The sequence below is a fragment of the Sphaerodactylus townsendi genome, linkage group LG14, assembly GCF_021028975.2.
Source record: "Sphaerodactylus townsendi isolate TG3544 linkage group LG14, MPM_Stown_v2.3, whole genome shotgun sequence".
Taxonomy (NCBI): domain Eukaryota; kingdom Metazoa; phylum Chordata; class Lepidosauria; order Squamata; family Sphaerodactylidae; genus Sphaerodactylus; species Sphaerodactylus townsendi.
The window spans coordinates 28,737,923-28,763,668 of NC_059438.1; the positions used below are offsets into that span (position 1 = coordinate 28,737,923).

The window sequence follows — 25,746 nt, forward strand, 5'->3', positions numbered from 1 at the left end:
GGTCTAGGTTATGGCAGATAACTGGGATTTGTTTCAAGCTGAGCGTCTCTGCTCAGCCAAGAAGGGACATTTTTCAGCAAGAGGAAACTTGGCAGATCCGAAAGAAGTCCGACTTGATTGTTGTAAGAACAAGTTTATATATGACTCACTGACCTGCGTTGAAAATACCACCTACTCATGAGTCTGAAGATTTTTTAAGCCAGAATATATCCAGAAGCTGGTTGCTCATGTTGGGTTTTCAGTATTCAATATTTAGTCCAGAGGTCTGCAACTTGTAGCTCTGGAGCCGCATGCGGCTCTTTCAGCCTTATACTGCGGCTCCACGTAGCCTGGAGGTCGGAGAGTAGCATGGGTGTGTCCCTCCAGCCCTCCAGAGCAGCGCTGGAACGAAAGGTGAGTGGAGGGGCCGAACCGGAGGCGGCTCCGTGTGAAGCCGCCTCTCCGGCTCGGTAGATCTCCGGGGCCATGGAAAACGGGTCCAAATGGCTCTTTGTGTGGTAAAGGTTGCCGACCCCTGATTTAGTCACTAGCTATCCTTGTAAAAATTGGAGAAGCAACTAAAAAGTGCTGATTAGTTCTTAGGGATGCATTCTTGTCTGTTTGTGAGACTAACTTGAAGATGTACAGTGGCATTACTGAGACACAGCCCCTTTAATGTATATATTGGCGATTTAGTCAATTCACAAATTATACCATCTTTTGACTGCTAGCCGCGCTGTGTGCAAATATTTGCTTGTTTGATTATTCTAGTTGCACTCTCCCTCCCTTTCATGGCATACACTGTGGACAACCAAGAAGGGAGGCAAATGCAAGCCAGAGAACAAGGCAGGTGCAGATACTGTCCAACTTCAGTGTCCTGTATGACACAAGCCTTTGTCCTGTTCGTCCTTTACATTTTGAGGGTTACCCTTCAAAAACCCTCGGGGAGAGCTCTGGAATGTCAGGTGTGAGGTGGCTCTTCCTATCAGCATTCCTGCTGCAGCCAATGCCACGTGAGAGCAACCTGAGGCTCTTTTGTTTTCTACCACATCAGTTTTGCTTCTAACTGATAAGGTGAGATGACGGCCCATCCCTCGGAAGTTCTGTATCCTGTTTTCACCTGCCTGTTTTCGAGTTCAAAACCTTCCCCCCTCCTCCCTGTGTGAGCAACCTCACACTCTGTCTCCTGTTATGGCAGAAAGTGACTGCTACTTCAGCAGTGGAATTTAGGGAAAACCCACCAGCTTCCAAAGACAGTTGGAGAGAGATTAAGAAAGGAATGGTGTCCCGCCGGAAGCTTCCCGGTCTCCTTCCTATCTTGCTGATTCTGCTTTTGGCTGGGAACATTTTCTTTATGATGTATGTGAAGAATACAATAAAAAGCCTAAGGAAAGAGGACTCGGGATACGTAGAACGTCGTGCCTGGAAGTTTGAAAAGGAGGACGGCCTTGTGGAACGTTTAGAACACATAGAAATGATGGTTCAAAACATATGTAAGTACAGGAAAATTGCCACCCAGGTTTCTTTTATTTTTGTAATGGGGGAAATTTTAATATGATATTGGTATGTATAGTGTTCGCCTGTCTGCTGTGTAGAAAAGAGCAGCCAACATTTACCAGTGGGCTAGAGGAACCTGTATGAGGACTGGTTCAAATGCTTGGGGCTGTTTAGCTTGCAAGCAAGGCAAGCAAGGAGAGATACCAGTGGGGGGTGGGGGTAAGGTTGTCAAATCCAGATTGGGAAACTCCTGGGGATTTGGGGGTGGAGATTTGGGGAGGACAGAGACCTCAATAGGGTACGATGCCATAAAGTCCACCCTCCATGGCAGCCATTTTCTCCATAAGAACACAAGAAAGAGCCTGCTGGATCAGACCAGAGTCCATCTAGTCCAGCTCTCTGCTACTCGCAGTGGACCACCAGGTGCCTTTGGGAGCTCACACGTAGGATGTGAAAGCAATGGCCTTCTGCGGCTGTTGCTCCCGAGCACCCAGTGGTCTGATCTCTGTAATCTGAAGATGAGCTATGATTCCAGGGGATCGCCAGGTCCCACCTGGAGATGGAACAAAACAAGATTTGCCCAATAAGTGGCTGGCAGTCAAAAAACTGAATATCTTTAAAGTATAAGTCAAAATAATTTACTTCTGTGGACTCAATGAAATCCTTCAAACTTAATTCTATGCATGGAACTTATCATTCAGCCCCCACTTTCTGAGCATAAATCCAGACAAAAAGAGTTACACGAGAAACTCCCTATTACAGTGTTTTTAGCAAGGTAATATATACACCGACTAGTGTGAGATTACACCCCCAAGTCTTTCTATTGGGGGTACTGCTGATTCTTTATTCTGAACAAAGTTCTATTGAAGATAGTAGGCTCCCAGGGCGGTGCCTGACCTCGCCATATCTTTGCCGGCTCGAAATATTTTTAGAGCGCACTGAGCCTCAAACATTCACAAGTATTCAGTTTTTGTCCACAGACAGCAACCTCCAGTAAGATATCTGAACAGCCTTGCCAATATCCTTCAAGATTTTTGTCCCTCTCCCATAATACTAGAACGTAGGTGGAGGGTAATCTACTGAACCTGAAGGGTGGGAGATTCAAGACAGGCAAAAGGAAGTACTTCTTCACACAGTGCACAGTTAAATTGTGGAAATTGTTCCCACCAGATAATGGTGAACGCTGCCACCCTGGAAGGCTTTAAAAGGGGAGTAGATACATTTATGGAGAAAGAGGATATGCATGACTACTAGTTATGATAGACATTACGCAGTTCCGCGGGGCCTGTAAGATGGAGTTGCTCCACCAGGCAAATGGCTGAGGCAGCCATAGTACCATCTGGGCTGCCGCCCTCTTTCTCTTGCCATTTTTCCATCTGGCTGTTATTGAATTTATTCAACCCTTTACAGTATCTTCACCATCTGGACAGAATAGCTGTAATTTACTGGAATTTATTTATTGGAATGTTCTAATTTTTAGATGATTTTATGTTTTATATATAGATTGTAAACCGTCACATGTCCGAAAGGGGAAGGGCAGCCTGGTAAATCAAATAAATAATAAATAAAGTAATAATAAATATCTACTCCCTCCAGTGCCAGAGTATGTTTGCCTCTTTAGATCAGTTGCTGATCACGGGTGGGAGAATGCTGTTGCCGTCATTCTGCTTGTGGACTTCCTTGAAGCTGGTTGACCTCTGTGAACAGAATGGGCGGCTTTGATGGTCATTTGTTCTGATCCATCACAGATTTCCTTATGTTCTCTGGAGGCTTTGAAGCCTTGAATAGATTCTGCACAATTAATGAGATTTCTCTGCAGAACCATTAGTGTGGGGATAGCAGAAGGAACTCCACTGACTTTTCATGGCTAATAGTTAGGGATGCTGGCCTTTAGGTGGGACAGGGAGTTTCTGGAATTACAGTTCATCTCCAAACTACAGAGATCAGTTTCTCTGGAGAAAATGGAAGCTTTGGAGGGTGGACTCTATGGCATTGTACCTCACTGACGTCTCTGTCCTCCCAGCCTCCACCTCAAATCTCCTAGAGTTTCCCAATTTAGAGGTGGCTACAGGCTTTGAGGGAGTGGCAACCCTACCAGTTGGCACCATTCTAAAGCAGAGTTTCATTCTTCTAAGTCCAATGAAGTCAATGGGTTGAGAAGGATATAAATCTGCTTAGGATGGTGCTGGATATTCCCCGTGTAATATGTCTTTATTAAGCTCTAGCCTTTTCAAAGATGGCTTTCTTACATTCATTTTAGGCAGGACAAATTGCCAAGAAGTCATTCTGACCAATATATGAGAGAAACAGCAGCGACCACCCTGTCTTCTCTCCAGATTACTTCTCACAAGGTACTATATAGTCTTGATATGGGAGCACATACGTCACTGGCCAATTCACTCGCGGAGCAGTCCTATGTAGAGTCACGCCAGTCTAAATTCACTGAAGTTAATGGATTTAGATTGGAGTAACTTGGAAAAGGATTTCACTGTGAAGCACCTATATCTCTCATCTGTTCCACATGCAGCGGTTTTAAACAATTTCATTATGCCGAAAAGCACAACTCCTTTTATTTCCTGAGAGAATGGCTGTTTAACTCATGGTGGTAGGTCACATTGTTATAATTCTTACAATGCACCATGACTTGGCTATTAATTTTTATCTGAGCCATGTTCTAAATGAAGGGTTGGCTTCTGTCCATTGACTCATTCCAGTACAAGTGGAAATACTGTGAGGGTTGGTACTAGACCCATTAGGAACAGTTATATCCCCATATTCAGATCAGGTCTTTGAATGAGACTGCTTTGGGGTCTGGTGTCACAATTATGCTGAGAATATCCATGTCAGTATTCCCTTATCTAAGTCTACACACGCTGGTCTGGTAGTTCTAAACCAGTCACTTGAGACTGAGGCTGCACAACCCGAGGTTGAATCTTTGTTAGAAGGAGGTCATGTTGTCTATGAAAGCTGATATAATGGATACTTACTATGGATGGAGTGGAACAATCCTTTGCAGACCATGCGAAGAACCTTACTTATAGATCCACCTTTATTTTTTGAAAAACAGGTTGGTGTTGTGGCCATCTGCACTTTTTGTCAGTAGCTTCTGATTCGTCAGTTCTGCCCTCTTATATTTACTGGACCTGGTGCGCTGATCACCCTGTTGTTACCTTGTTGCTGGATGACTGAAATTCTCCAGCGTGAATTGCCCTTATGGAAACCTGGAGACTTCAGTTTGTTCAAAATGCAGCACACTGTTATTAGAGTATGAGTACATCTTAACTATGTGTAAGCAAACACTATTTCTTATCTTTATGAGTCAGGATTCAAATATTTGAGGGAGTGTCCTTTGGTGTACAACACCTTGTATCAGCTACTAGTTCTCCATTTGGTCCCAGTAGACTCTGAATGTTTCCTATGGTCAGGATGGGCTACCTGAAGAGGTGAGGAGGTCATCCCCTGTAGATGTTCAGAAACAGATGATATGTGGCAATTGCTGCCAAGGGCACAGGATGGACACTAAGGGCATACTCCTGGCCTGGGTTCTAAGACCTCCAAACTTGATCACTGTTTCCAATGCAGAACGTGTGCTTAACATATCGCCAGTTGGGTTTATGCTAGAAATGACACCTTGACATTGGCACCATGTCATTCTGCCCCATCCCTACCTGGCTCCTTGTTCCATCACACATTGGCCAATGGCTGGCAATCAGAAACGATGGGACGAGATGTGGTTTGCTAGGACTTGGTGTTGGGTCTCAGTTACTAGTTTTGTACTGAAGAATATCCTGCTTCCTTGGCTTTGTTGTGCTTTTATTGGAATAAATATATCCGGGCATTCACCCAGCAAGTTAAACAGTAGCCAGTTCATAATGTGACTCATGACAGCTGTTCACCCCTGGTTTCCTGTAACTTGGTTCTTGGGCAGGAAGAATATTCCAGTGGCCAGTTTAAGTCAGGCTGATGATATGCAAGCTCCGGTAACTGAGGTGGGAGAGGAGAAGCCCAGAGCTGTGTGGAAGAAGACACTGATGAGCAGCTATCACCTCAACTTGTTTTTCCCAAGAGTTCAACACACAAAGGGCCAACTCATGTGTTACAAAGTTCTTGTGTGTCTGGTCTGGGAGTTCTGCACTCAGAATTTCATTCCCGGGCACAAGGGGGCCTCATTTAAACCAAGACTGCACTGTGTGGTAAGCAGGGGCTTCAGCCACCCCTGATAGTGTTCTCTTGGGATGGATCTTACCTAGGGATGCCAGGCTGCCTCCTGGCACCCCTGGGAGCTTTAGGGCGAGGCAAGTAGTGGATGTTGAAGAAGAATTGGTTTTTATACCTCATTTTTTCCTATGGTAAGGAGTTTCAAAGTGGTTTACAATCTCCTTCCCTTCCCCTCTCCCCCATAGTAGGCACCGTGTGAGGTAGATAGGCCTGAGAGAGTTGTGAGAGAGCTGTGACTAGCCCAAGGTCACCCAGAAGGCTTCATGAGGAGGAGTGGGGAAACAAAACCAGCTGTCCAGGTTACAGTCTGCTGCTCTTAACTGCTACACCGTGGAGGTTCTGGATGTGATGCTGCATGAGACATTGGTCTGGCCAACATCCCATATGTGAGATCCGCTGATGCTCTGGAAACTGGGTAGAATTTCCAGAGTTTGGGCTGATGCACTGATGTCACGTCTGGTTTTTTGGCCAAAAATGACATTGACATGGGAGAACGCCTGCCAGAACTGGGCAAATGGCCTAACCGATGTTACCCCAGACCAACCAGTCCAGTGAGTAAAGTTTGAATCTGTCTCCCATTTAAGAAGTCTTCTTTCAACTTAAATGGTTCTTCTGTTAGTCTCTGGGAACTGCTGTTCAGTCTTTTAAGGTAATGTACATGTAGTCACCAGGGCTATATATGCAGTTCCACCCCCAGCCCGCAAATGGGCAAGTAGTGGCTCCTTGGGTCTACTTCAGATCAAGACTCTGTCCAGGCTGGGACCACAGACACTGTGCACCATGGTCCTAATCTGAACAACTACCATGCATGCCTGGCAGTTACACTGTTTGACAATGGTGGCCACAATGACTTCCTAACCTGCAGATTGATCCTGTTGTTCTCCAGGGGAACTGATCTCTATGGACTGGAGATCAGTTGTAATTCTGGAAGGGTCACCAGATCCCAACTGGTGGCAACTTCGTTTCAAGACCTGGAGAAAAAATAAAATAAAATTTGAAGGGACCCTAAATGACACAATCGTGGGTTTGTAACGAATCAGGAAGAAGAGTGGGCTGCTCTTGTTGAGCTTAACCACACTTTAAATTGCAGAAATGCAGGTGAAGACTTTCACAGTCACGCAATGAAGGATCATTGGTGTGCAGATACAATTGCTTATGAAAACATGGCCATGGAAGCTAGTGGGCAAGATGAAGCTGGTTGACAAGTTGGTCATGCAGGTTATAGTATCTTTGCAAAGCCTTCTATGCATCCAGTATCGTGCTGGTAAGCTCACAGAGATTTCCCCTGCTTTGAATTAAATGGACAGCATAACTCCATTTAATTAAGTTACCCACCTCCAGGCAACAAAGCTGTCTTGAGGTTACAACTCATCTCTGGAGTACAGAGATCATTTCCCTTGAGGGAACGACAGCTTTGGAGGGCGAATCCTATGGCATCACATTTGTGCCGAACTCGCTCTCTAGACGCCACCGTGCCAGGGGATTTTCCAAGCCAGCTGACACCTCTTCTCCATCATGACATTGGTTTTATAATTTTCTGTTGTTGTTTTTTAGCAAATTCCATACAATTATCAAGTATTGTGGGAGAAAGGAAGCTGGCAGACGATGTACAATTGTCAGAGAAGTCTATCGATGGAGCACAGGCTGCTGAGGAGGCAAAGAAGGAAGAGGGACAGCACAAAGCGGCACCCAGATTGCGGTTCCCAGGCTCCCTTCTGTTTAAAAGGTGGGGTGACAACCTAGCAGAAGACCAGCAATTGGCAGCTCAGGCACTGTTTGATCAGTATGGATACAATGTCTACCTCAGTGACCGCCTGCCTCTGGACAGATCTCTCAAAGACACCAGGCCTTCCAGGTGAAGTAGGACTTTCTTTAGGTGATTGTATGACCTAATATAAGTTGGCAAATGGGGCCTTGAGGGCAGGAGTAAGGAACAGAGAAGCTGGGGAGCCAGGGCACGAGGAAGGACATGAAGGAATTTGGAAGATACAGAAGACAAGATCAAAATGAACAGGGTAGCAAAATGTGGCTGATAGCTGAAGCGTGATGGAATCTGGTATTTGGGTGTTTGCTCCTGAAACCTGGTTAATTAATGGAAGGGTTTTGTTTCCTTTTGGATGAGGGCCAGGTAACAGTGCTTCAGGCAGCCAGGAGGGCTCCTGTCCTTCAAGTGTTGGGAGTCCCCGGTCCTGAAATGTTTCAGAGGTCAAAACCAGCACACTGAATCGAGCCTGGTAGCAAATTGAAAACAAGTGAAAACCCCAGAAGGAAGATGGTCTTAATATCCAGGCCCAGTTTGGGCTTCCACTTCCCTATCAAGAATTTCTTGGAGATTTGAGAGTAGAGCCCGGGGAGAGTGGAATTTGGGGATGGGGAGGTACCACAGCAGGATATAATATTAGGCATAGGATCCACCAGATGTGTAACTTGGGGAATGGGAGCCCCAGGTCACAGGTGCCACTCTTGCAGGTCACATGGGTGTATTCATCTGCTGACCCCTCCTCCTGCCCTTCTGCTTGCTCACAGGCCAGGAAGGTGGCCAAGGTGGCCCCCATGCAGAAAGAGAGAGAGAGGCAGGAAGTAAGAGAGCCGAAGAATTCCCCCCACCCTCCGCTGCAGAAGCCATTGGATCCACCCTCCCAAACTGTCAGGAATTGATTTTTGCAGTTTGGAGAACAGCTGTATCCCAGCAGTTTTCAAGACCACATATGAAGGCTGGCTGGCAACCCTAGACCATATACATTTTGTACTGTTATGACTGGTTGCTTCAGAAGTGCTGTGAATGTGTAGGAGAATCTAGCATTCTGTATGCTAACAGGACTAAATCTATGGTTCATGGTGAGCTGAATTCACAATTCCCATCCACCAAATGAGCCGTGGGACTATTTAATGCCATGTCTATCACTCCAAACACATACAAACAATAATATATAGCCAGAATTACCACAGTATCTAATGAAGCTGTCTGATGAACAAGCAATATTTGGGTTTCCTTCCCTCTCTCATGTGGACTAATAATTTATTCTGAGCAAGTCATGTGTCCTTTCCTTGTTTTGTATTGGAGACACATGGAAAAACAATTCCTGGAGTCTTCATGACATTTTACTGTGATGGTCTTTTCCTTCCTGATCGTCTGTCGCTTCCATTGTGCGTTCTGACAGGTTTGCCTTCTCTTGTTTTCCCGACAGGTGTCTGGAGAAAAAATACTCACATGACCTCCCAACAATTAGCGTTGTTCTCATATTTGTGAACGAGGCCACATCCATCATCTTGCGTGCGATCACCAGCATAATCAATCGAACACCTTCGCATCTCTTGAAAGAAATTGTCTTGGTTGATGACTACAGCTCAGATGGTGAGTTCCATGGTCTGCAAACGTTTCAGGCCAAAGTGGATTATCCATACAAGAGGGCAGAGGTGGGATCCAGCAGGTTCTCACAGGTTCCCGAGAATAGGTTACTAATTATTTGTGTGTGCCGAGAGGGGGTTACTAATTGGTGATTTTACCACGTGATTTTTGCCTTAGTTATGCCCCTTCTCTCAGCAGTAGCGCTCAGAACTTGAAGCAGTCTAGCAGGAGGTGCACTGGCGTGCGTGGCAGCCTGTGCCTGCGTGCATTCGTTTCCCGCCCAAGGACCAGCGCAGCGGCTGTGTCTTTGCCACAGCCCTGCCCCCAGAATGCCCGGCCACGCTCCCGTCATGCCCCGCCCAGCCCCACTGGTGCTACACCACAGTTTGAATCCCACCACCATGGGAACCTGTTACTAAAATGTTTGGATCCCACCACTGCAAGAGAGTATGTTTCTCACTGGCTGAGGCATCAATTCTGCTCTTTCTGCATATGGAGAACAGGTTGCAGAGTGGCTTCTCTAAAAGAGTAGTGCAGCGTGAGTTCTCTTCAGGGGCGTACCGCCCATGGGGACAGAGGGGTCAGGTGTAATGGCGGGGTGGGGAGTGCAAAATCGCCTCCACCCACCTCTTCCCCCACACTGACTCAGCTTGGAAGAGCTGGGTCAGCCTGGGAGAGGCACCTAAAGACAGAGCCAGCCTGCTGCCAGGAGCCAGTCTGCTGCTGTGGTGCCCAACCGAGCTACGTCTGAGCCCCGCCCCTGAGCGTAAGGGCAGGGCGCCCAGAGCATGTGCTGTCCCCAGGCATCCCCCAACATACCTCTGGTTCTCTTGCACTGGTGTGCATGACTGCTGAGCACACCACTGGAATAATATGCCCAAGCTATTTCAAGGTCCTGTGGCAACACTTCTTGGAACAGCTAGAGATAGCTTATTTTTCTCCCACGGAGGGTGTGTGTGTGTGTGTTCTGAAGGGCTCCCGCTGAGCAGTGGAGGAAAGCAGGCAGTCGCACCAATCTGAGCGAATCACGTGAGCTTGAAGTGAACAGCCTGGCTGCTTTTTAAATTATCCTCAGCATGAGTTCTGAGCAGTCAGATTTCCTCTGGCCATTATACAGTGAAAAAGATTCATGGTTTTGTTCTGGAGAGAGAGAGAGAGAGAGAAGGGAAATATGAATGATGTCTCCTAATTGATCTCCTCTGTATTTCAGTGCATATTAATATTTCAAGAGACTAAAATGTGCAATCCTCTTTTTTTCAGAGGAGCTAAAAGGGCCTTTGGAGGAGAAGATCAAAAGCTACAGTGTAAAACATCCTGGGCTGCTGAAACTGGTCAGGCATCAGAGAAGGGAAGGTCTCACGCAAGCTCGGATTTCCGGCTGGAAAGCATCCAGTGCCGACGTTGTGGCTATCCTGGATGCACATATTGAAGTCAATCATCAATGGTAGGAATAAAATGGAGACAGGAATGCTCCCCCCTCCCCAGTAATACCCTCATTAAAGGAATTTCACCTAGGGCCGTGGTGGCGAACCTTTGGCACTCCAGATGTTATGGACTACAATTCCCATCAGCCCCAATTGGCCATGCTGGCAGGGGCTGATGGGAATTGTAGTCCATAACATCTGGAGTGCCAAAGGTTCGCCACCACTGACCTAGGGCAAATTTCACTGGCTCCCAGGGTAGTCTCATACAGTGACTCAGGTTACATACAATACTGCAAGATAGCATCACAAAACAGGAAAAAATGGAGTCAATACGTCCAGGAGAAAAATGGATGATACTGATCTATCAATACATTCCAAGCAGTGAACAATTTGGAGAGCATAAAAACAGCAACATTTTGTGAAGAGAGAAGCTTTAATATCTTTAATGCCTTCCTCCAATTCTTAAAGCAAATTAAGAATTCCAAATTCTGGAGATGAGAATTTTGGAAGGATCCCTGGTATTTGTCTTCAGCTTGTGGCCCTGGATTAGTTCATGCTGAGATAAATGAGATGCCCTTCAGCACCTAAAGAAAGTACTAGACCGCTGTTCACACATGTGTTTCTATTGAGGTTGGTTCCTGCAGATCTTTTTGGAAGCCCCAGCAAGCCCCCAATAATGTAATCCAGGGTGGCCTAAGGATTGAGCCCTGTGTATTTGTTGCACTAGTTGAGGCTGTTTCCTGTGGCAGAAGGCACCCTCCACCCGTGGAAAATGCCACTGTTAATGATGTTAAATGATGTTTAAAAGCATCAGGGAAAGGATTGCTTCCTGCAGCATAATTAGCGTAACAAGTTCATGATAAGAGTTTCCTAGCTGCAAAGCTGAAGTTGATTTGCAAACACCCGAAAGGTCAAGCAGGTATATATGCAAGTGCTACAGTGAACGGCCAGGAAAAGCATATTTACACGAGTGCCTAAAACAGGGATACATTTTGCATTTTTGAACGTGCTTCTATAAATGCAGATAAGCTCACATTATTGGCAGTAAACATTCGCTTGGATGCATTTGTGAGTTTTTAGGCAGAGAGGGAACGACACGACTTTTAGCGCTTCAGAGCAGCCAGCCGCTTTTAACAACTGGTTTGCCAAACTCAACAAAAAGTTAGGTACTGACTCTGCCAAACCAGTGCGAACTGGCTGAATCCGACCACTGGCCAAAGCCACACTGAACAGGCCATCGGCCATTCCCTTTACTTACTTCTCCTGCCCCTTTTTACCTTACACTTGGCAGCTGTAGTTGTCAGAGTCAACATATTTTGATCACATGCTAAGGAAAGAAGTATTTGCCCGAATCTATTACTCATCAACTTTATTGGATTCCCATGAGTTTTAGTATGCTCAGAGATCAGCAAACAACAATATACCAATTTAGATAATAAAATACCAAATAATAAAATTGTCTGAACCTAGCCCATGTTTCTCTGTCTTATCAAACAAGAGATCACCTGGGTGTTAGTATTTACCTCATGCGTAATTTTATGAGCCTCTGTTGTGTTCTTCCCTTTAGTTGTTTCTTTTCTAAACTGAAAAAATCTTCAGTTTTTCCTCACAGGAAAGGTGCTCCAACCCCTTAATCATTTGTATTTCAAATGTAAAAGAAAGGTATTGTTTGCAGCATTCTATTCATTTGTTTCAGGGCTGAACCTATCCTGTCTCGAATCAAGGAAGATCGCACTGTTATCATATCCCCAATGTTTGATAATATCCATTTTGATGACTTTGAACTTGTTCAGTATGATGTGGCTGCAGATGGATTTGACTGGGCCCTCTGGTGTCTCTACGAGCCACCTCCAGAGGATTGGTATGCCCTCAAAGATGAAACAGCACCAATCCAGTAAGTCAGAATAGTTAAGTTTTGTACACCCTCTTCTCTGAATGACATGAAATGCAGCTGGCAGAGGGTGAGTTTTCTTATGATGAAATTACACATTGCTTTATTTATACAAATTGTGGAGGAGGGTAACTACACATACTACTGGTCTTTCTCTAATATCCGAACAGCGAATTATTAAAGTCCTCCAATTGGCTACAAAATCTGAGAATGTTCTCTCTTTCACATCTGGCAAAAAACAGGAGATGCAGGGAATTGGGGGGAAAGCAATTGGCAGTGGCATGATGTAACTTCTGGGAAACCCCCAAAGTGATATCAGAGATTCCTAGAATCTCTGGAAACTCTTGCAAAACCATAGAGTTTATGGTGATTCCTAGAGAGGCCTGAAACCACTGATGGGTTTTTCTGGGAACTGATGTCACATTGTTGGCTCTATTACATGTCGTTTTTACATCTTTCTTTTGTTGCCACTGGGGTAGGAAGATTTCCTGCTCTCATTAGGGGCTGGCAATCTTGCACTGGCTATACCAGCCTCCCTTCCCCAATTTGTATCTCCTTAGACCTTAAACCTATTGGATGAGAAACATCTTTGTCTTGTAGCCACCAACCATCAAAAGCAATTGGGAGACAGTCTTGTGTAGTTAAAAGAGCCAGTGTGGTATGGTGGTTAAGAACGCAGACTAATCTGGAGAACCGGGTTTAACTCCCCACTCCTCCACATAAAGCTTGCTGGGTGACCTTGTGCCAGTCACAGTTCTCTCAGAACTCCCTATGCCCACGCAGAGGCAGGCAATGGCAGACCATCTCTGAACATCTCTTGCCTTGGAAACCTCATGGGGTCTCCATAACTCAGCTGTGACTTGGCACTGCACATACACCTTGTGTAGTTTTTAGAAACTGGGAAATTCCAGGTACAAATGACCACTCAGATGTGAAGTTCACTAGATAACTTTAGGCAATCAGTCTTCACTGAGCTTAACCTATGTCCCAGGGTTCCTGCTGTGAGGATAAAATAGAGGAGGGAGGGTGCACAGAGCCAGAGGCGGAGCACTCACGGGGACATGTGGGGTCACATGTCCCCGGTTGCATGCTAACTGGTCACGTGGGGGGCCGGAAATTGCCCCCACACCCCTCTCCTTGGCCCTGCCCAGCCAGGCTGCTCCTTTGACCGGCCTCTGGGGTGCCTGGTGGCAGCCCAGCCAGGTAAGTGGGGTGTGGGGGTGGAGCAGGGGGCACCCAGAACAGATTTTGCCCCGGGTGCCATCCCCCCCCCCCCACGCCTCTGCCCAGAGCTCCTTGGAGGAAGAGTGGAATTAAAAAGAAATAGACTGAAGACTCAGGGTTGTCAGTTCTGGGTGGGTAACTTCTTGAAGGTTTGGGGGTGCAGCCTGGGGGCGAGAAGGGAGTTCAGCAGGGATGTGATGCCATAGAATCTACCCTCCAAAGCTGCCATTTCCTCCAGGGGAACTGATCTGGAGTCTGGAGATCAATCATAATTCCCGGAGAACTCCAGTCCCCACCTGGAGGTTGACAGCCTTACCAAGGAAGCCTCTTGTGACTGTTCAAGAATGTTTTTTTTAATCAGGTGACCCGAGAAACATATGAGATGGGAAGCGCCTCCACTCTGCACGGCAGCCCTCGTTTCTTTTCTTTTTTCACACAAAAAGGCTGCACGTTGTTTGGGTAACGTAATAAGGAAATCCTGGAGTGTGGTGTGATTTTTGGCCAAAGTACAAAAGACATGGGACAGGAGATCTGTAATTAGATCTGCTAACACTCCTGTTCTGTGGTGAAAGTAAATTCTTAGGTAGCTCTGAAGGCAATGGCCTGATCCCTGGGTGAACCAGGTGGGTTGGTAGATGAAGAGGAGGCAGCACAGGTGGCAGCTTTGCCTGTAGGTGAGCTACCTGGGAATTGGCTTGCTCAATAGGATTTCCCTAAAAGTATATAACCCCCCACTTGCGTGAAAGGGAAGGGACGACTGATAAATGGAAGGTTATATTTCTTCTAAACAGTCATTGCTATGAGGTGCTGGAAAAACGGTGTAATTCTAAGTCATTCTAACCTGTGTTAATTGGAAGGTTGTGATGCTATGTTTTCCTTTTATTTATATGCCATTAAAGGTATTTGATTGATAGAGAATAGGATTTCCCCACAAGTCTCACAGGTCCCCACGTGAATTCAGTTTTAAACCCAGACCCCAATTTGTTGGCTGTAAACAGTTAGAACAGAATTGTTCTCTTTCCCATTAGAAAATTGTTTTTATTTTCAAACTATAACATACTTGTTACCATGCTGCCAGAGGCATTTTCCGGACGGACAAAATATCCCGGGGAAAAACCAGAATCATACATACTGGGATGTTTCTGTCTCGGTTTCTCCCTCCACACGGCAGCCCGTCAGCATGTTCAGGCTCAGAGAAAGAATTCCAGGTGATTACACACGGCGCACGGTTTACTTTCATTTTCCTCACCAACGTTGCACGCATGCACGAACTGTCCCATTTTCCCGACATTCTGATTGAGTGCAGGCGGTGAGGCAGGACAAATAAACTTCTCCGTCTCTTGTGGTGTTTGCATGAGAGCGGGATTGGCGCGGTTTTTCAAAAAAGAAGTGCCAATTTATCGTTTTTTGAAAGCCGCAGGATAAGGGAAATCTCACGGGGCGGGTCCGCGTTAGACCTAGAAGCCATGTGGAAGTCATGGCCGAATCGGGATGTTTCCCCTCCGTATCCCAGGATATATGGTCCGTGCAGAAAACGCCAGACATTCCAAGTCTGAATTCAGTTTCAAACATCAAGGAACGTAATAATTTGCTCCTAGATTACACTGAACATGTAGTAAATATTTACAAGGAAACTTTTTTTTCCACTCAGGAGCCCTTCTATCATGGGAATATTTGCTGCAAATAGAGAGTTTTTGGGATCAATTGGGGTACTGGATGGTGGAATGCATATATATGGAGGAGAAAATGTGGAGCTGGGTATCAGGGTAAGGTGTTCACTTTCTTTTTCTTCCAAGTTGACATAGCACATTATTTATGGTTGGTAAGAGAAAACACAGAATTGGCTGGAAACCGTTTTCAGACACCGAGGTTCAGAACCTTGCATACATTCCAATGTGAAAATAAAGAAAACTTGTACCCAACAGGCTACAATAATGACTTCAAAAATTAGTTCTCCCACTGGAGTAGCAATTTACTTATAAGTAACCAAAATAATTCTACAGTTTTACGAACAGTAACAAAATGTTTTGGAAAAATTGTTTTCATTCTCCCATTGGAGTGATATATATATATACAAGTTAGATATATATACAAGTTAGAACGGCACGGCAATATAATCTACATACAATGATAACAGCTAGCCAGAATCCAGATAATTAACTGGCCTCGTTAAACTTCACGGCTGTTAAGGCAGGTCAGGGTTTTTCAATGTACAATTTACAATGTATTTTCAATGTATAATCAGGGAGGACAACGCTCTGCAATTAGTTTGTTCTTATGCCTCTCGAAATGTCCTTCATTCCAATGTGGACACGGAACTCCATTTTCAGATAAGATATCCCATTCATTTCAGTGGAGGCTAGAAATCTAGGGCAATGACCATGACCATTGTATTATGGTTCCCAGGTGTGGCATTGCATCTTGTCAGGTGATCAAAAAATATAATTGAAAAACTTCCAAAGACAGGTCCTGTGGAAAACTTTGAATATCACTAATAAGCCTCACTGTAATTACACCCCCTGAATATATTTCAAGAGTATTTATTCCATTGCTTAATTCAAGTTTCCACGGACTGTGAGACATCACTGCAATATCAACAAATAATAATACAAGTTCTTCCGAAACCCCTTAAACTGTTTTATGTATGGATCCTGTTTGCATCCTGTATTGCTTCTAAAGTTTCTTTATAGCATTGCTGGGCCTTGCAATAAAGGGTCAATGTGCCTGGGTTCTTCATTGCTGTCTATACCATGCACAGACGCTCCTAACCCCCAAACTTAGGATTTGCTTCCTAAGCACCCAAGCACTTCCTAAGCACCCAAACTTAGGATTTGCTTCCTAAGCACCCAAGAAGACACATGTAAAGCTGTCTTAAATGTAGTCAGACCATTGGTCTTTCTACAGTCTTGTCTGCATTGGCTGGCAGGGGGACGAGTCGTGAAGCGAAGGCATGCGATGGCAAACCACCATCTGGAGTTTCTTGTGTTTAAAACCCTTCGGGTCACCATGGCCGATTATACACTGGTGCTCTGCCCCATGATGAAAGGAGATTCTCTTCAGGGCAGAGCTTCTGTTATGACTGCCTTCCCCCCACTCTCATGCCTACTGTGTGGCAGATCCCATAATCTCTGCTGTTTGCGAGAGTGGGCAAACAGTGACCTTTCCCCCTGTTTCTCAGGGAAGACAAAATAAATGGCCCTCTGCTATTCTTTGCTTCGGGCTTTTTGGCTCTACCCCACCTCCCCCTCCATTTCTGCCCTCCCCATTGAAAGGCAGGGCTTTATAAAAGTTTATTTCAACTTCAAGCATTTGTACCATATTAGATCTATCAAGATAATGATAGATCTAGTACAGGAATACTAAAATACCAAGGAACATTTAAATAACAAGCCTCTCTCTCCTCCTGCGTTAGCAGCAGTGGCAGGAAGTGTGTGTTTGGAGGCAGGAGGTGGGGTGGGGTGGGGAGAGAATATCAGTTATAGGACATGGTTCCCTTCTTCTGCAGAGTGTAGTCCAAGGAATTGTTTTGGGGTGGGGGGATTATTTTTGGAAAGAGGTTACAATATCGATACAACTGCAGTTAACAGCAATATCGATATAACAGCAATTTAACAAAGCCAGCAATCTTGCAACCTTGCGTCTTTAAGAGTGAGTTGATGGATGGAATTAAGAGAATCAGGAAAAGCAAAGACCCGGGAGAATTCAGCAGGCAAGCTGTGCAGTAGGCAGTTGGTGTCTCCTTGAGTGTAAATGGAGAAACATGAGAAGGCCCCACTACAACCCCACTGCACAGCAAAGAACCATGTATAATGGACCCATAAATCAGCCATGACTAAATGGCAACAAAAAATATCAATGATTCTGGCTTTTGGCTTTCTACCTGCTGAGACTGGAATTTTTTGTTTGCTTTATTGGCTTTTTTTCTGATTTGTGGTTTGATTTGAATGTTTAAGTGTTCTGCTGTTCCGTTCTAGCTGCCAGGAAGACTGTTCAACAGTGGAATATACTGCTTCAGAGTGTGGTGGAGTATTTTTCTTTGGAGGTTTTTAAACAGAGCCTGGATGGCCATCTGCCAGGAGTGTTCTGTCTGTATATTCATGCATGGGTAGCTGGTTGGACTTGATGGCCCTTGTGGTCTCTTCCAACTTTATGATTCCATGAGTCTAGGTGTCTGCAGAGTTAGCCTCCAGTTAATGAAATCACTAAAATTAATTAATTGAACATGTTCAAAGAAATACACCCCTCTCAGCAGGAATGCTTCACGTCTCCAGATATCCAACAGGAATCCACATGTTGATGGTCTTCATTGTTTTGTTCTTGCCAAAGTTCATTCATGCAGTGTGCCCTGGTGAAACAACTGGAGACTCTGCATATGAGCTGATTTTATGAAGCCTTTATCTTTGTGGCTACAGGCCTGGCAGTGCGGAGGGAGAATTGAAGTCTTGCCGTGTTCAAGGGTCGCCCACCTAGAGAGAGCTCATAAGCCCTATTTGCTGGATGTGACCCCCGCTGTGAAACGAAATGCATTGCGTGTAGCAGAAGTGTGGATGGACGAGTATAAATACATGGTCTACTTTGCATGGAACCTTCCCTTAGAGGTTACTGGCTAACTTTATTTGTAATTAATATGTAAATATGAGACATGAATAACTGAAAGTTAATTTGACCATACAGAGGTGTAGCTTTCCCAAATGTCAAAGGCAAAGGGTGGTGGAGTGCAGTGCTTGGCTAAGCATCGAGGGGCACACCCTTGTGGGGGTGTAATGAGGGTGTTCCAGGGGCATTCTGGGGCATGGCAGGGGCATTCCGGAGCGTGGCGGGGGCGGAGAATGCACCGGGCGCTTTTCCCCCTTGCTGCGCCTCTGTGCCCATGTGTTTTCCCTCTTGGGACACTACTTGACGAATCAGTAGAAGCTCTGTGGTTTTACTTAGAGCAGTGTGATATCACTTCCTGGTTTTCCCACAAAGTGACATAATGCCATTGTGCTGATGGCAATGTTTTTAATTTCCTGAGCGCAGGCAAAGGTTTGTGTTGCTTATGGGGGGACTCCCTCCCATATGGAAGATCTGCCAACCCCGCCTGGGCCGTTTCCGCATGGTCCAAATATTCCGGGATGGGCAAGTGAAATATCCCAGTTCGTGCAAGTTTTCTGCACACTTCCCGGTGCTAAAGTGGGCCTGCCTCGGTGTTGCCCTGTGATATTTCCCGCGATTTTCAAAAATTGCCAAATTGGCGATTCTTTTCAAATATCCCAGTGTAACCCCACTGCCATGCAAACACCACAGGAGCAGGACTGGTTTATTTTCCCCACCATGCTTCTTGTGAGCAATCAAGAGGTTTGTGCTTGTGGGGATACACTTGCGGTATAACTACAAAAGACCAGGGCTCGTGTGGAACAAACTGGAGTATTACTCCTGGTCCTCTTGGCTCCTGAAAAGAAATGCGCAGCCGTGTGGAAGGAGAAACCGAGATAAAATAGACCCAGATTTAAAAAAAACGGTGGTACACAGGTATAATTTTGCTGTGCAGAAATGACCTTGGATGTACCTGATATGGTAACATTGTTAAGTCTAAGCAGGAATACGATATAGTCAGCTATTTAGTCTGGGTGGGAGCCACTTGGAGGGCCTTTAAGGAACAATCCTGATAAGGTACTTTTAATACATTCAAGTAGAATTTTGAATATTTATATTCAACCACCTCGAGCTATTCTACACCAAATGTAATACTTAATTTCATGCTCCCCCCCCAGAAACCTGGAATAGACTTTGGAGATGTTTCTTCCAGAAAAGAACTGAGGAAGAAACTGAATTGTAAAAACTTTGAGTGGTATATCAAAAATGTGTATCCTACTTTACTACCTCAGTTGACTATTGTGGCCTATGGAATGGTAAGCAAACAAAGCATTTCTCAGTTAAATAACTTAGTCTAGTAATACATTTTATCCAGTAAGAGCTACTCCATAAAGGAAAATCTTGATTTTAAAAAATTAATCGCATAGAATTCAGCCTCTATAGGAATATTGGGGATGATGTCTGAAGACTATCTTCACAGGGCCAAACTAGGGACCCAATGTGGATGATCAAGCACTTCCATACAATGTGGATGATCGAGCACTTCCCTTTCCCTCCCTCCCCTCGTAATTGCCATTCTAATAAAAAGGCCATTACTGTGATGTTACATATATTTGCTTTAAGGGACTCAATGCCTTAAATCCCTTGTTGATCCTAGTATGGTGTGTGTGTGTTTATAGGGGAGGACATGTTTTCACATTACAATATGCGCTGCAAACTGGCTATATATATCTCACCTGACCCCTCACTTTTACAGAAGATCGCATCACCTCGTCCCGCCACTCTGAAATGGTCTCACTCAACTCTCCCACCTCACCCCAAGCCTAGCAAGCATTCATCAGGCATTTTTACACCACAGACTTCTTTACTTCAATTAGATATATATCCAAACCAGAGGTGGGATCCAGCAGGTTCTCACAGGTTCCCGAGAGTAGGTTACTAATTATTTGTGTGTGTCGAGAGGGGGCTACTAATTGGTGATTTTGCCATGTGATTTTTGCCTTAGTTATGTCCCTTCTCTCAGCAGTAGCACGCAGAACTTGAAGCAGTCTAGCAGGAGGTGCACTATTGTGTGTGGCAGCCTGTGCCTGCCTGCATTCGTTTCCCACTCAAGGACTGGCGCAGCGGCTGCGTCCTTGCCACAGCCCCGCCCATGAATGCCCCGCCCCCAGAATGCCCGGCCATGCCCCCGTCGTGCCCCGCCCAGCCCCATTGGCGCTATGCCACAGTTTGAATCCCACCACCATGGGAACCTGTTACTAAAATTTTTGGATCCCACCACTGATCCAAACATAATACTTACAATCTATAAATAATGCGTAGTACAGTGAGCAATGTAAATAATTTAAATCAAAACAGTAAATAGTTAACATTTACAAAATATATAAAATTAGGCATCTTTCAATTTCCCATCTTAATGCCCAATGGTAGATAAATTTACTTCAACTTTCTGCTCAATACACCTTCCTTTCCATTTCAAACTCTGCTGACCATGTTCTCTGGGGAAAGTTGAAGAATCTGTACCAGGTTAATGATCACCCTCCCAAAATTATGATTCCCAGGATACTTTGGAGGAAGTTAAAATAATCAGTAGACTCCTGCAGAAGTTAGAGGATCCCTCTACATTTTACATTTGTTGTACATTTTATTGTTTCTCACTTTGTTCCCCATGAATAGCTATAAAGCCAGTCTTTTAGCAAGTTTCCTTTACCTCACAGATGAAAAACACATTAAGCAAAGACATCTGCGTCGATCAAGGTCCAGTGACTGAAAATACGCCCATAATGTATGGTTGTCATGGATACAACTCACAGGTAATTTTCAAATATATACTGTTTCGGGTTGGCTTCTGCTGGATTCTTTCATTAAGCGCTGAGGATGGTAACCATTTTCTATAATTGATAACTGCCATCTCAAGCAGTTTGCAGATTTATAACATTGTCTGAGTTGTGTTCTGCTGAGGGTTCAGCCAAGTATCAAACACTTACTTTTTTGAGGTGGGGAGGTCTACGCATCACAAAGAGCAGTGGTGGTGAACCTTTGGCACTCCAGATGTTATGGACTACAATTCCCATCAGCCCCTGCCAGCATGGCCAATTGGGGGCTGATGGGAATTGTAGTCCATAACATCTGGAGTGCCAAAGGTTTGCCACCACGGACATAGAGGGATCCATGGTTCACTTTCTCTTAGGTCCCTCACAGCAAAGTCTCTTCATGTTCCTAGCTAAAGTGGCATGTGTCTGTGTGGCCCTTTAGAAGAGAAGGGCAAGTAGATCTCTCTGTATGAAGTACAGACAGACTAGACCAGTGGTTCTCAACCTTCCTAATGCCACAACCCTTTAATACAGTTCCTAATGCCACAACCCTTTAATACAGACCCTTTAATACAGTTGTGGTGACCCCCAGCCCTAACATTTATCCATTTTACAGATGGAGAACACTGATGCAGAGTCTTAGGCAACCCCTGTGAAAGGGTCGTTCGATCCCCAAAGGGGTCCCGACCCCCAGGTTGAGAACCACTGGACTAGACACTCTTTCATAATTGTAACAAGCTGCCAGAGTTGGAGGTGGGAGTATGTGTTCATTATTCTTCCGAATTTCTCACCATGTTTTGGTCTTTCAAAATTACCAGATCTATTTTTCCAAAGTGGAAATGATTCACTTATAAATTGTTCATTGTGTTCTCCCTCTTCCCCAATTTTTCTACATAGTCTTGGCAGGCACATTTTTCAGTTTTCTATGTTCATGGATACCCTTTTCATTTTCGTGAACATGCATGTTCTTAAAATACTGCAGACAAAGGAATGTTTATGTTGGCTGTACATATGATTGTTTCAAAATTCTTTTTGTGTAGTGTTTTACCAGTTGCAGAAGATCACTTGTGTTTCAGTAAAATATTGCACAATACGAGTCTTGATGCGATCATATGTATAACTGCACTGAGTCTGCATTTCTCACAATTTTTATCGTGGTGTATTTGTGCATAAGTAAGGGTAGGATGCTAATGAAGTACAGGAATTACAACTAGCTATAGGGTTCAGTTGCAGAAATAATTTGAGAAGTATTCCAAATTAAATTGAAATTCCTGAGCAGTAGAATACAGCGCAGATCAGAACACAGAATAAATGGGAGAACTCTGTTTTTTCTTTTGAATTCTTCACAACTCTGCAAGGAGGGCAGAGATGTAGCTCCAAGGGGCGGGGGGCACGATGCACTAGGTGTGCGCCCCTGTGGGGGTGTGATGAGGGCATGGTGGGGGCATTCTGGGGGTGTGGTGGGGGTGTTCTGGGGCGGGATGGGGGTGGAGGACACACCCTTGGTGGTGCACCGGGTGCTTTCCCCCCTTGCTATGCTTCTGAAGGAGAGTTAGTCTGAGCATTACCAGCTAATGTGAAAGCTAATCTGGTAAACCACCAAGTTACTGTACAACAGTTTGTACCATAGTATCCTACATGCTCTTATGCTTCTCTTCACCTCCCCCAGTTTGATTCTACTGATCCAGTTTTTAAGCAGAGGTTCTTTCATTCACCACTTTATTAGAGCATCTTGCATTGGCTCCCTACACTAGCAGAACAGATCCCTTGGAATCCAACCAATCACAACTCAGTCTGTATCCAAATTTCAAAAGCTTGCAATCAAAGGGTATACTTGCAATGGACTGAGTCCCAAAAGCCCAGTCATCTGGCTTTATGTATTGGATACTGTTATATACTACTGGCTACTGGTGGTGTCAGATTAACTAAGAGATTACTAAAATGCCATGGAATGTTCTGTGTCAGTTCGTGTTCTATCATAGCACTGGAGAGATCTTTGTGGGAAATTTACGATCTCAGCGTAATGAAGTTGATCGATGCATGGTTGATACAAGCCAAGGAGAGCTGCCCTTTCTACAGAAATGTGATGAGGCTATTCAAAGGGGCCTGAACATGCACTGGGATTTCAAACAGGTGAGGTTCTATACTCCACTGTGTCTTAAATAATTCAGAAAGAGCAAACATTAAGCACATGAATTTCCTAGGAACAAGTTGCTAGGTTGTCTTCTCTTAGCAAAGCTGCCTTGGGATCCTCTGGATCAGAAAATTCTGTGGGACAAAAATGCCTGAAGGTCCTATAAATATTGTTTGCTTTGCAAATGCTTTGTATTACAAATAGTATAGGTTTTTTTTTTCTACAGTTGGGACGTTATGATTAATCTAGCAGCAATGGGTGTTTCCCAACCTTTCCGACATTGCGGTACACTTGACCTTGCTCTTCATATCTCAGGGTACCCTTGAGGTTTGTTTGATTTTTTTGGCATTTTTTAGGGTTTTTTCTGTTTTTAGTCTGTAGGGGATGCATTATTAAGCTAGCGGCACCACAATTTCAGGAGACTGACCTGATGATGCCACCCAGGTATGGTGAGGTTTGGTGTAGGGGGTCCACATTATGGACCCCCAAAAGGGTGGTATCATCAAGAGTCTCCTGAAGATACCCTGAAAGTTTGGTGGCTCTACCTTGAAAAATGTGCACCCCACAAACACCCCAGAAATTCCCCATTGGCTGCAATGGAGCCACTTCAGAGCAGAGAATCTGCCAGGCTCTGTCAGCAAGTTCTATGGTGGGGGCAAAATTGTTTTTTTTTTCCAACCGTGGACCTCAATGGGGCTTGCTGCTATGCCTAGCTGGCTCTGTGATGGAGATTTTATTGGGGGCTCTGGTGGGGTTTTTGTTCTGGGTAGGGACACCAAATTTCCCACAGGGATGCTGATGAGTCTCCTAAAAAGAACCAGTCAACTTTGCTGAAGTTTGGATGGCTGGGCACTTGTTCTGTGGACATCAGCTTCACCTTCAATTGGGTGCCCTCAGCATTTGCCCCTCCCATGCAAACTTCAAAAAAGTTTGCTGGTTCCTTTCAGGAGACTCACCAGCAGACCTGCGGAAAATTTGGTGCCCCTACCCTGAGCAAGACCCCCAGTACAGCCCCTCCCACTGAAATCTCTACCACAGAGCCAGCTGGGCATAACAGCAAGCATCACCCCATCCCACACCTCCCACTGCTTTTTTTGCACCACTGCGGCACCACAGAGTGTGGGATGCATGATTGTTGTGTTCAGACACGTAGATATGGGCTTGGGCTATGGTGTGATGGTGATTTTGGGGTGACAAAGTGGAAAAATCAGGAAGATCCATGATGATCTGTGCATTTTTACCACGAGTGATTGTTGGGGGGGGGGTGGCAAGCAGGGGCACTGGGAGGGGAAGGTGGGGGTAGTGATAAGCAGGGGAAGGGGAGGGAAAGCAGCGTTGACAGCTGCATTGTTTGTTTGCCTAAATTTGGTGTGGATTGGAGGGATTTAAAGGGAGAGCTCCCTTTAAATCTCCCGCAATCCACGCCGAATTTAGGCAAATAAAACAATGCTGCTTTTCAACGTTGTTTAAAAGGAGTCCATGAGGCTCCCAAACCCCTCCCTCAAATCCATTTGATTGCATTGGGAGGGGGGGGCAGTAGCATTGTCAGGGCACCCCTGGGACGTGCTCACGGTACCCCAAGGTACCACAGAACCCTGGTTGGGTATCACTGGATTAACATCTATATTTTGGATTGTATTTACTAAGAGCAATATGTTCAAAAACCAATGGATTTTGCCACTTGTCTTTTAAATGTGAAAATGTTTAAATATTTCTATGCCAATTTTCCTCTTTGAAGCTCGAAAACAATTTGGTGAAACAATCAAACAGCAAACCACAAAAACAAATAATTTATTGTAAATTGTGGATCTGCACTATGGGATGAGAAACATTTCCTGAAAATGGAAGATCGTGGGCTTTGGACTTCTTGGCAGGCATCATATATTAGCTCTATCAAACATAGCCATATGCTACACATCACTGCATATTAAATTATTAACTATTTTATCAAGATAATACAATACATTTCTGTAGAATGCTATTATCAGCTACCAATACCTCTTGAGGCTGATCACAGCTCTCCTTTTTCAGTTCTTTTTGGGATGTTTTGCATGTCATCGTTTACCCCCTAGGAGAGATTTGTGTACTGACTGGGGACTGTTCAGCGCAAGCCTGAATATAGGGCTTTCCTTTTCTACTTTCAGTTTACAAATAATTACAGCTTGCAAAAAAAACCCTGTAATTTTAATTTTGTTATTTTGCATTTTGTTCTAGGGGGCAGCTTTAATCAACAGGAAAACTAAAAGATGTCTTGAAATTGTGAAAGATGACGGGGCATCAGTTTACAGACTTATTTTGCAAAGCTGTACAGGTCAAAAGTGGATCATTCAACATACTGTGAAAGGCTGGGGAAGCAAAGTCATTGCTGGATAATTTGTATTGTCCAGTTGAATGAACAGACAATGGGAGATCTTAAATACCCACTTGAGAACTAGAGGAAATTTGGACAATTAAGAAAATGTTGACTACAGGGAGTGTGAAGAATGGAATCTCTTGTTTAAAAAGATGCTGCTGAACTTTTGACTTTTGGCTGTTAATAGTATTTTAGGTGGCTGGAAATAATATCGGGAGGGGGGATTTTTTGGGGGTAGAATGTTGTATTGATGTGTCTAAGGAATGAGAGTCTTTTAAATGCGGTAGAA

General features: G+C 44.7%; 1 protein-coding gene across 1 annotated transcript; it reads left to right on the plus strand.

Annotated features, from left to right (window-relative positions):
* The first annotated feature begins 1,409 nt into the window (after nucleotides 1–1,409).
* Nucleotides 1,410–25,646, plus strand: GALNT8 (polypeptide N-acetylgalactosaminyltransferase 8). The gene is made up of 11 exons (XM_048515966.1): nucleotides 1,410–1,472; nucleotides 7,249–7,549; nucleotides 8,883–9,049; nucleotides 10,304–10,487; nucleotides 12,164–12,361; nucleotides 15,234–15,348; nucleotides 17,995–18,180; nucleotides 19,336–19,473; nucleotides 20,875–20,970; nucleotides 22,936–23,103; nucleotides 25,319–25,646. The coding sequence occupies exons 1-11, from the start codon at nucleotides 1,454–1,456 to the stop codon at nucleotides 25,475–25,477; spliced, it is 1,731 nt and encodes a 576-aa protein (XP_048371923.1). The 5' UTR covers nucleotides 1,410–1,453; the 3' UTR covers nucleotides 25,478–25,646.
* Nucleotides 25,647–25,746: the final 100 nt, after the last annotated feature.